Raw genomic sequence first — 12,365 nt, 5'->3', positions numbered from 1 at the left:
CTTATCTTTACATCCTGTGTTAGCTTTTCCAGCTGGTATTTCTTCAGTTAAATGTTCAGTCCAAATATTGAAGACAAATCAAGTGCCGCTTAAATAATTAATTAGTTTCAAGGGATTTCTTCAGTCTGGTAGAGCTTGCCATTAATATTGCATTCTATACTTTAGGAGGAAGGACAATGTTTTTCTCATCCATTTTTATTGAACCATTAAGTGATTAAAGATTTGTTTGTTTTTCTGAATCAAGACTCTGCTCTTCCTATTTATAGTCGAAAGGTGACCAAACAATTGAAATTATGATCGACTGTGACAAATTTCATGGTTTAACTTTGAGTTAATTTGCTGACATGTTCAAACTTGAGTTCTTGAAACTTGTATAGCAAATGAAGCAAATTAATTTTATGGCTTAATTGCTTGCTTGGGAAGGTAAGTTAACTGCTAAACTGATACAAATTCTTCTTAGCATTTTTAAAAGTGATATAGTCAAAGGAGAAAAAGGTTTCATTGCATTTTGGGTAAGATATTAAATGATTCACAAGTTGCCAGTGTCTTGAAAAATTTGAACAGGTATTAATTTTTGGGGTTAGATTAGTTTAAAATACCTGATCGGCATAGATGAGTTGGACCAAAGGGTCTGTTTCCGTGCTGTTATGACTCGATGTCCAGAGGAAGCTACCTGTTGAAAGGTTTTTCTAATAAGTCTGTAATTATGTCTTCTATCAATATAAATAACTGCAAATCTTCTGTTTCTCTGACAAATGTGAGAGATTTTTTTTGCCACATGCTTATTTCTTCTTTGCTCAGTAAATGTGAGCAAGACAAAAAACAAACTCGGAGCATGGGAGCTTAAGATTTAGATGAAAAACATTTACAGCGTGAGGTGCCCGAGTATGTGTTTTTCGTGAAGTGTTAATTTTCCCTTTGTGATCTGGATATTTGAATATTCATCCTAAATTGTCATTTGAACATTGTGAGTGAAAGTACGCATTCAGAATTGGTCAGATACTGGGTCATTTTATTTATTTTGGGGGTTCAAGGTTTATCTTGCTTAAGAGCTAGTAACTGTTTTGGCATTGGGTAACCTGTGGAATTTATGGTAGTGTTTCTTAGCTTTTTCTTTCTCTCCAGAATTCAACATATCTACTTAAAAATTACTTGTTTAAGTTGCAAGTTAATTTAGAGTGCTTTTGATTACAGGGCATGTTAACCCAGAATCTACATGAAAGCTGCCAGCATGGGGTGGGATTTTGACATCTCTTAGTTTCTGACCATGGAGAAATTGTTTCTGTTGTTCTGAGAGTGTAGGTTAGTGATTGGAGAGAGATAAAAATGTATCATTTACTGTTCCCACTACTGGCAAACTCTTCTTGTGGAGCAAATGTGGGCTTGATATTGGCACTTGATGGTAAGGCTCTGCTAATAAATAAACCTCATGTCTCTGGCAGTTGTTGATTCTTAACTAATGCTCATAGCAATAAGTGTAATATACAATATTACATTATTCATTTTACCCCCTTTGGATATTCGTTTGCTCAGAATAAATGAATCTTTATAGTGTCTTCTGTCATCACTGGCAAAAAAGTTAACTGCCCATTGCACGAGTACAAGAAAGTTGGCATCAGGCAGCCAAATCCCTGCTTGATGTGTCTGCTTGTGTTGAGGAAAATTACATTTCATGGTTATATTCTTGTGTTCCCTAACTAGCTCTGTCTCTCTGTTTGCAGCTGATTACCATAGCAATGGCTATACTGTGACAAATGGTTGGAAGATCCACAACACAGCTAAAAATAAGTGGTTTGTCTTAATGGCCAAAACTGCTGAAGAAAAACAGAAATGGTTGGATGCAATTCTAAAGGAGCGAGAACAGAGGGAGAGTGAGTAATTTCTAATCATCATTAATGTTTTAACATAATGGCAGTATCGTCAGTCTTGCCCCACTTAATGAGCCATTTGTAAGTTATTGATAGATGGCACACATAACTCATTATTTTCTTTTGTATTCAGCCAACGTTTTCAATGTACTTTTTGAAAATTTTGCTGTATCATTATAGTGTGGAAGGAGGACATTTGGCCAATCGTGTCTCTCTCCAAATGAGCAACTCACTTTGTGCCATTAGGCTGCCTTGTTTGTGTAAGCCTGTATATTTTTCCTTCTTTTTTAAGTAAGCATTTAATTCCCTTTTGAATGCCTCAATTCAACCTGCGCATTTATTCTACATCCTGTCATGAGTTTGGAAGTGTTCTTCCCTACCTACTCTGTTCAGACTCTTCATGGAGTCAGACAGCATTAAAACAGACCTTTCAATCCAACCCAATCCATGCAAAAATTCTGTACTATACTCCTCACAATGCTTCTAAGTTCTGTATCATCCAAGTGTATTAATGATCTGATACAGAATTCTGGTCATTACTATCTGTCAGGAAAGTTAACGACCCTCACACTGACCCCTGAGGAACTACACTACAACGCCCCCTTCCCCCAGCCTGAAAAATACCTATAAACCATTACTCTGTTTCCAATCCCTCAAAACATTCCCTATCCATGTTGCTATTGCCCCTTTTATATTCAATGCACTAAAGCATTCCCCGCAAGTCTGTTGCGTGGCACTATATCAAACACCTTTAAGACAACACACCATTTGTGTTGCCTTCATCAGTTCTCAGCCAGCTCTTCAAAAACTCTTTCAAGTTTGATAAGCATGATTTGTCTTAAAGCTAGCATGAATTTCTTAGCTTACCCACATTTTCCCAAGTGATTATTAAATTTGATCTGTAGCAGCAGTGTGTGCCAACTACAAGATGCACAGCAAAATTTACCAAAGCTCCTTAGAAAGCACCTTCCAAATACATGACCACCACCAATTCGAAAACAAGGGCAGCAGGTACAGAAGAACACCACCACCTGCAAGGTCCCTTCCAAGCCACTCGCCATCCTGGTATGGAACTATTTCACCGTTCCTTCACTGATATTGGGTCAGATTTTTGGAATCCCTCCCGAGTAACACTATGGGTTTCCCTACAGCAAGTGGAGTGCAGTGGTTCAAGAAGGCAGCTCAGCACCACACTTTCAAAAGCAACAGATAGTCAATATATGCTGGCCCAACCAATAAAGCCCACATTCCACAAGGAATTTTAAAAAATCCTTCCAAAACCAAAGGGTCAAAACTGTTTCTCTCTCCCTATGTGCTGGCAGACCTACTACATTTTTACAGCACTTTGTTTTGATTTCAAATTTCTAGTATCTGCAGTATTTTGCTTTTTAATTGGGGTTAAACTGACATGCCAATAGTTTCTGAACTTATCTTTGCACAATTTGTTTTAAACAAGTATGTAATGTTTGCAATTATTCACTCCTCTGGGACACACTCTCGCTTCCTCAGCATCTCTTTCGGTCTTATCCATTTCCTCCTTTGTGTCAACTTTGATCCCGCTAGTGTTTAAATTACTTCCCCTTCTCCATGGCCTAGGTAGCATCATCTTCCTTGGGGATGACAAATGGAAAGTATTAATTTCATCCCTCAGCTATGCTGTGTTCTTCCATGTGCAAATTCTGATTTTGGTCTCTTATTATTGTTCTTCAAATTGCTCCTTTTATGACCCTTCTACTGTTGTTGTCTAAGATGACTTTGGATTCCCTTTTATACTGGCTAACACCCTTTTGTCACATCCCCTCTTTGCTTCACTTTGATTTTTCATCTACCCTCTGTGCGTCCTGCATTCAGTCTGATTCACAATTGTATTTTCTACCTGGTAACTACAATTAGCACACTTATTTAAAATCTTTTTGTTGTCCAAGAAGCTTTGGCTTTATTTGCTAAACCTTGACTCTTCTTTAAGTACCTTTTCTTTAAATGTAGCACATTGTTCAACAACTGTTTCTCCTGCCAATCTTTAACTCCAATTTATTCATCCCAAATGCATTCTTACTATTTGTTTATTACTTTTACTGTGGATTGTTCTTCATCCGTGAGTAGCTTTTGATGTCCTGACCATTTGACTCTTAAATTCTCTACTGCTGCTACTTGCCCAGGTCGACCAAGTAGCATTTCATTTTCAAGAATCAGGCCCAGAAAACCTTTTTTTTTTGTTTGAATGGAAACATACTGCTGTAGAGATTTTTCCTGAATATATTCTAAGAATTGTTGCCTCTCAGATCCCTTCACATGGCAGATTTTGAAGTATATATTTGGATAATTAGAATTGTCCATTATAACTACCATATCATTTTTGTACCTCTCTGGAATTACCTTTCAATTACTTATTGGCAGCATATAGACAACACCGAAAAATGTAATTGCACCTTTTTTGTTCCTTAGTTCCAGCTCAATATATTTTATGTTCAATCCAGGTGGAACATCCTCTTTTTTTCCAACACTGCAATCCTGTCCATCGTCAATAATCCTGTCTACTCTTTTCTTTCTTTTCCTAACTTTCCTTCACACCATGTATCCCGAGAACACTCAGTCCTGCCCTTACTTTGAAACCAGTATCTGAGGGTCACAATATCATATTTCAGTTCGACAATCTGAAGCAGTAATTCACCAATCTTATTGACCACAATCCATGTAGGTGTGCACATTAACCCTAATTTAGATTTCGATTGAGGCTTGGATCTGTATATCTTTTCAAATCTCTTTCGTTAAAATTCCTTTGTTGAAATTGATGTTTTTCTCAAGCAGTTAAATCGCTTCAAGTTACAACTTTAAAATGTGTTTTTTATGTTTCGAGGTTCTCTAACCAGGTAAATTATTTTGATGATTGAGTAGGAGATGAGATGCTGTTCCTTGAACCTGTGCATTATAACTTTGGAAATGCTTTCATTTCATCATTGGAACCATTTTGATAGAAAGCAGTGCTGGTCCATATTTGGCCACATTTGCATCACAAATCTGTTTTGCAGGATTTGCATTTTCACAATCATAAAACTATTGCACGTTAGTACAAGTCACACCTGTTGGAGAACAGTGATATTGTTCATTGATAATGTCCTGCCTTTTAAATTACAGTGGCAGGATATTGGTGATAATATAATCATATGAATCTTGGATATTCCATAAAATCTCCAAATGTAATCAGGGCGTAGCTCTTGGTTTTGAAGAATGGTTGTCAATTGGTGGAGTAGAGATTGTTGTAACGAATTGGATTCCCAGCCATGTCAAGATTATGAATGTATTAAAAGAATTACTGCTAGTTTGTGCATAGGAAAGGTTCATGTTACTGTAGAACAGCTATGGGATTGCATTAGAAACTGGGAGTTGGAAGGCCGTGGTGGGAAACATATCAGCAACAGCACGATCAATGGTTGCAGTTGTCCATTTTTCTGGCTGACAGAAGAATTTTCTTAAAAGTGGGTAGTTATTCAGATGCCCTTTGTCCTTTCAAAACCAATTTTGGTTGTATTAATGAACTAGTGTCTTTCCCAGTCAGACAAATTGGACCTTTCAAACTCACAATGTTAGGGACTAGTCTATTTTAAAGTCGTTTATCCTTTTTTTTAAATCATCAGAAGAGTTTCTGAACAGACCTTCAAATTTCAAATATGCCCAGAGTATTTAAAAGGAACTTGAAAGATTTTAAATGATTTGTAGAGTGTTGTCAGAGCCTCTGCTCTTTTCCTCTCTGCTTCAGGATCCCAGGATGCGTGTCAGCAAGAGCTAGTGCATTTTCCATTTTTGACTTTTACCAATTTATTTAGTACAACTTCCCAGTCAAGAGCTGTCCCCATATTAATACCACAGAACACCAATTCCCCGCTCATTTGTCTTCTGGCTTTTTATCAGGCAATGTAAACAAATTGACCGAGACTTTGTGGCTTTGTACTGGTGCCTGCTTCAAAAGTACTTCATTGCTGTGAAATGCTTAGGGACATTCTGTGATTGTGAAAGATGCCATACAAGTGCAAATGTTTTGTTTTAAGTTGCTCCTTCTCATGTTATTACACTCCCACCGACAAAGACACTCTTGTAAAATTATTTTCGATGTATTGTCAACACTGTTCTTACAACCTCTGTAGGAAGAAGCCATCTTACAGTTTCCATCTGTCTGTCACTGCTTTGTTTATAAAAATCATTTACAGTTAGTATTTGACAGAAAACTTGCAGATAACATCAGCCTTCCTAATTTGTTTTTGCTTGTCCGTAATCTTTCATGCACTCGAATTCATTATTCTCTTAGTGACCCTAGATTTGCCTTTTGATTGTTTAAATATGGCTGGGCAGCTGGGGTTTGCAGTGCAGATTGACGCCAACCTCACCAGCTGAGGTTACCATGAAGGATTCTTCTTCTCAACCTCTCCCCTCGCTTGAAGCATGGTGACCCTCAGGTTAAACCACCACCCGTCATCTCTCTCTAATGTGAGAGAGAGAGAGAGAGAGAGCAGCCCTATGGTCTGGTAAGACTATAGCAACTTAATTTTTTTAATGAGTTTCTCCACGTGCTCCAAATACCCGAGCTTTTGCTGTATCTCCTTTAGATGTGGGAATGTTTCTTGTTTTCTCAGCGATTTATTAGTTACAGTTCTCTTTTCTATTTTATTTTTATTCTGGTTAAATTCTAGAAAGAACAAACCTGTTTAAATTGTACATTTCATAACAATCAGATGTCCGAAATTACTTAACAATTGCTTCTTGAAGTATGACCACTGTTATGTATGCAACAGATTTATACACAGTGCAGTGATAAAAGACCAGATTTTTAAAAAATGGTTTTGGTTTAATGATAAATTGAGTGGGGGAGATTGAGGAACCAAAAGTAGCTTAGTAGATACTCAGAGGGTTTTTGCATCGAATACAGTTTCAGAATAGCTCATTGTGTAAAATTTCATTTACTGAATGTTAAACTGAAGTGTCTGTCAATAAGAGTGCCACTTGCATGTCATTTCTGACAACAGTTTTGGAAAACAGCAGCTTCACATTTAACTATGTATACGACACCAGGGAAGTTCTGTCAGAACCTATAAAATCTGGCCTCCCATTTGCTTTGCATTTTTAAGGATACAGTATGGTTTAATATTGTATATTTAAACAAATAATGTGAGAACGCTGAAGAGAGGAACCAATCAAATGAAAGCTAATGGACTGGAGGTCTGTAAAAATGATTGAAAACATCTGGAGATTTCAATGCATATATAATATAGACTGTTCATTTTCCTCCGGTGTTTGCAAATCACAAATGTTCTTGAACAGTGAGAATTTAGAAGACTATTGCACAAATTGCCAGAGTTAATCAATTAAATTCTTAATGGAAACTGGACCATATGTGTTTTGATGAGATCAAAATTTGGCCTTCCAACCTAAAATGGTTTCAGGTTGGAAATATTATCCAGCAAATAAAAATCAAGTGTTTGAAGTTCTGTTCCCACCTGGGATCATTTTGCATTGGGAAACTGCACACTCAAAGGTTAGCTAGGAAGCAAAGATCGGATAAAATGCTGCATTTGTGTGTGGCTAAAAATGCTGTATGGTCCTGATTTATCAGCTGTGCAACCAATAGTCATTGAGATCTTGAAGCAGGTTCTTGTCTGAGTAAAATACTAAACTTAGTTTATTTTGAAAATTATGTTGAATTTTTTTTTTCTTTTTGCATCTGCAACCATTTAAAATGAAGCCATTATTATAGGTGTGCTAATGAACTGTATGATGTGTGTGTGTGTGTGTGTGTTTTGAAGGTTAATGCAGTCCATCTGGAATCAGCCCTGCAATTACATCAGTTATTGGTGTATTCATTGAATAAACTCATGCAGCATGTTTCTACAAGTGCGCCAACAGTAACTTGCACTTACACAACATTTTTAAGAAAGGTGCCAAGTTTCAGTGGTTGTGCAACGTAAGAAATTGGAGCAGGAGTAGGCCATTTGGCTCCTCAAGCCTGCTCCACTGTTTAACAAGATCACGGGTGACCTCTCTAAGGCATCAAATCTTCTTTTGTGCCAGCTCATCACAGCCCTCAATTGCGTGATATTTCAAAAAACTATCCACTTCCATTATAAATACATTCAGTGATCTAGCCTCCATATTTCCCTGGGGTAGACAATTCCAGACATTCACTATCTTCTGGGTGAAGAAATTCCTTTGCATCACCATTTCAAATAACAGTCTGCTTATCAAGATTCACCTACTGGCGAAAGCATTGTCTCAACACGACCCTGTCAAACTCCCTCATCAACATTATAAAACCTCATTCTTGTAAATTCTAATGAATAAGGGTCTGAACTCTTCTACCATTTTTGATAAGTCAACCCCTTCATTAGATGAATCAACCTGGTGAATCTCTTTTTTTGAATTGCCTCCAGTGACAGTACAACTTTTCTCAAATATGGAGACCAAAACGGTACACAATACTCCAGATGTGGTCTCACCACCACCGTGTACAGTTGCAATAAAACTTCGCTATTCTAAATTCCAATGCCCTAGCAATAAATGCCAACATTCCATTTGTGTTCTTAATTACTTGCTGCACCTGGATCTTAGGTTTTTGTGTTTCAGATCCTTTGTGCTACACTCTTTGGAAGCCTCTCGCCATTTTAAATTATAATGCCTTCTGATTCTTCCGACCAAAGTGCATGACGTTACGCTTTGCGACATTAAAGAACATATGTTGTGTGTCTGCCCACTCACTCAACTTATCTCTATCTCCTTGCAGATTCCTCATGTCCTTGTTCCATTATGTCCACTGATGTATTCAAATTTGCTGATGAGACAAAAATACATTACACTCTGCACCCCACCCCCCCAACCCAAGTCGTTAACGTAGATAGTAAACAATTAAGGCCCTAGGCTGATCTATGTAGCACTCCACTGGTTACCTTTTTCTAACCTGAAAAGAAACCCATTCATTCTGACTCTGTTTTGTATGTTAACATTAGCCTCAATCCATGCCAATACTTTACACCTGTACCATGAGTTCCTATATTCTGAAAAGAAATAGTTTGCATAGCCCATTATTGAATGCTTTTTTTGGAAATCAAAATATACTATAGCTACCAGTTCTCCATTATCAATTCTGCTTGGTATAATGTGTCAAAAAGTGTAGTGTTGGAAAAACACAGCAGGTCAGGTAGCATCCAAGGAGAGGGAGAGTCTACATTTCTGGCAGAATCTCTTCATCAGAAATGTGGTGGGAGGCAGGGTGCCCAAGGGGGCTGGGAGATAAATAGGGTGGCGGGGGGGGAGGTGAGTAGAAGGTAGCTTGGAAGGTGTTACGTAGATGAAGATGGAGGGGCAGTGATAGTGATAGGGTGGAGCAGATGGGTGGGAAGGAAAATGGACAGGTAGGACATTTCAAGAGGGCGGTGCTGAGTTGGAGTGTTGGGTCTGGGGTAAGGTGGAGGGAGGGGAGATGAGGAAACTGGTGAAATTGATATTGATGTTGTGTGGTTGGAGGGTCTCAAGGCAGAAGATGAGGCATTCTTTCTTCAGGCGTCGGGTGCTTGCTGTAATGCTCAAAGAACTGAAGATGATTTCCCGAAACGTCGATTCTCCTGCTCTTTGGATGCTGCCTGACCTGCTACGCTTTTCCAGCAACACATTTTCAGCTCTGATCTCCAGCAACTGCAGTCCTCATTTTCTTCCAGAAAGAAATGCCCACCAATTACCTGATCGCTTTCCCGCCATATCACACTTGCATTCTGATAAGTAGAAACAGGTTAAAAGGGTTGCGCTGTCACCAGTTTCTACCTCTTGCCAATGCTGCCGTTCTCCCACAGGTCGACTATTTTTATGATACTACTGTCCCCACTCTCTCCTGTTGTTTCAGAAGCTGCTGTCCCGGTTCTGTTTTGTGCTGTTTATGAAACTGTTGCCTCTGCTGTCTCTTGCACTGTTTCAGAAGAACAGGTCCCTCCTCTCTCTCACTCTTTTTGGTGGTGAGGACTGTTTCTGAGTCCCACTCGTAGACATATGAGAGATGACTAAAGGTAAAGTTTGTTAAATGTAACAAGACATTTTTGCAAAGAGTTGTTTTAGATTAGATTAGATTAGATTTACAGTGTGGAAACAGGCCCTTCGGCCCAACAAGTCCACACCGACCCGCCGAAGCGCAGCCCACCCATTCCCCTACATTTACTCCTTACCTAACACTACGGGCAATTCAGCATTACCAATTCACCTGACCCTGCACATCTTTTGGACTGTGGGAGGAAACCGGAGCACCCGGAGGAAACCCACGCAGACACGGGGAGAACGTGCAAACTCCACACAGTCAGTCGCCTGAGGCGGGAACTGAACCCAGGTCTCTGACGCTGTGAGGCAGCAGTGCTAACCACCGTGCCTGGAAACCTGTTTTTTTCCTGCAGCTGCAAATGCCTGTGTTGATTCACTTTGTTCACTTAGGTATTTCTCCTGATGTATTTCTTTCTTACTCAAGTAATTTTTGTTTCAAATTTAATAGCTGAGAACTCTCAAGTACTGTGCAAAGGTACAGTGGTTTAAGGTTGTTCCATGTTCCTACATTCTATCCGCTGAATGCATGTAATTTTTCATGTAATCCTATTAGCAACACTGAATTTCATCTAGTATCCCTTTGTTATTCAATCTATCAGATTTCTTACAATGTGCTAATTTTTTGCTAGTCTCCACAAGGGATCATTTATTTTCTGAAATTATTAGACGATAACTAAATAACAGTAACTTACTGGCATGTTTTCCCCAATTGTATTACATTCTACAAGTTTGCTTTAATTTTTGAAGAACTTGTATTTGTTGGACTGGCTTCAATATTTGTGGTTGTTTACTTAAAGTTGTGATTGCATGTTTGACCAATCTGATGGCATTCCTTTTGTATCTATTCAAAACCTCAAGTTGTAGTAGTAAGAGATATTGGTTGTATTTTACCTTCAAAGGCCTCTCAAAACTTTACTAACAAAAAGCAAGTGACTTGAGCAGAGGGTGTTAGCATTGGCAAGCACTGCATATGTATACTGTTTAAATAGATATTTGGCCATAGTCTTTTGTTAGGAAGTCTGTTAATGATTTTGTTTTGACTGTTGCAACTATCTTCAGTGACAATTTTAAGTAGATTGCATATGGTCTGCTGGCCCATGTCAAAGAATCTGTTCCAAACAATGACATTTGGAATTGAATGCAATTTGCAAATTTGTTCTTGTGGTCCAGGTATCATTACACATTTCTTTATATTCATTCATGGGATGTGGGCATCACTGATTCAGTCAGTATTTATTGCACATTCCTAATCATCTAGTGGGCAGTTCAGAGAATTAACAAAATTGCTGAAGGTCTGGAGTCATATGTAGGCCATTCCCGGTAAGGATAGCAGATTTTCTTCGTGAAATGGATTTTTAACAACAATCAACAGGTATTGATGAACATAAAGTTCTCGGTTATTAAATTTGTAAGACAAATTATTTGAGTCTGACATAAATGCATTGGGAGAAACACATATGTTTATGGAGTGAATCAATGCAGGCATTTGCACCTGCAGGAAAAAAATGGGTTTCCAATCAGAACAGCAGCTTCTTGCAAAAACGTCTTGTTACATTTAACATTCGATCATCTTTTATAGAATTCACATTTTACCTTCTGCCAACGTGGGACTTGAACCCATATACTGAGTTTCTGAACAACTCTGTCAGTGACAGAAGCACTACACCGCTGTTTTCCTCCACTGAATCATTCTTCAGTATAATTGAGAACTGAAGATCTAATCTGGCAAATTTGTTTGTAGTCAGTGGTCAAAGTAGAATTTAGCACCTTAATGTTATGTCCACTCTAGCCTGGGTTGAGAGCTTAAGCATCCTAAACAAGAGTAGCCTTAGAGCAAGGAAAAACTGGTCAAATTGTTGTCTTGCTCGAAATGCAACAAAAGAAGTTACTGAAGATTTGAATCAGTATTCCTATGAATTCATTGTAAGATGATGTTGACATTTAGGTGTCAAGGTTAGGCTGTGGAAGATGATTTCTTTTTGCTCTTGATGAAAAACTTATCTGTATAAAATTAGAATTTTTAATGAATAAAATGGAAATGTCCATACCACATGAAAATTGGTGGTGTTATCAAAGTAGGTAGCAGAATGTAGATCAGGTGGAATGTTGGGCAGAGAAAAATCAGGTGGAGTTTAATTCATACAAGCGTGAGGTGATACATTTTGGGAGGTCAGGTACAAGAGGAAATGAAACTGTAAATAGCTGACCTTGAGGAGCATGCATCTAAAGTGGGATCTTGGGGTGCAAGTCCATAACTTTCTGAAATTGGCAACACAAGTATGTAAGATGGTCAAGAAGGCAGAGGGCATGCTTATCGTCATTGGTCAGAGAATTCAGTATGAAAGTTGACGAGTTGTGTTGTAGCTGAATAACACTTTAGTTAGGCCACATTGGAATATTGTGTGCAGTTCTTGTTGCCACACTATAGGA

The 12,365-nt window shown here is 38.3% G+C and overlaps 1 protein-coding gene across 1 annotated transcript in view; it reads left to right on the top strand.

Annotated features, from left to right (window-relative positions):
* The window catches only part of prex1 (phosphatidylinositol-3,4,5-trisphosphate-dependent Rac exchange factor 1), a 230,505-nt gene that overhangs the window by 108,374 nt on the left and 109,766 nt on the right, over positions 1-12,365 (top strand). Inside the window, exon 9 of the mRNA XM_072556629.1 lies at positions 1,722-1,871. Within this exon, the coding sequence (XP_072412730.1) occupies positions 1,722-1,871 (150 nt within the window). The remainder of the gene's footprint in view (positions 1-1,721; positions 1,872-12,365) is intronic.

This window comes from Chiloscyllium punctatum, chromosome 37 (genome assembly GCF_047496795.1).
Source record: "Chiloscyllium punctatum isolate Juve2018m chromosome 37, sChiPun1.3, whole genome shotgun sequence".
Classification (NCBI taxonomy): Eukaryota; Metazoa; Chordata; class Chondrichthyes; order Orectolobiformes; family Hemiscylliidae; genus Chiloscyllium; species Chiloscyllium punctatum.
Note: the sequence above shows the minus strand (reverse complement) of the source record. Positions and strands in the feature narration are given on the sequence as shown.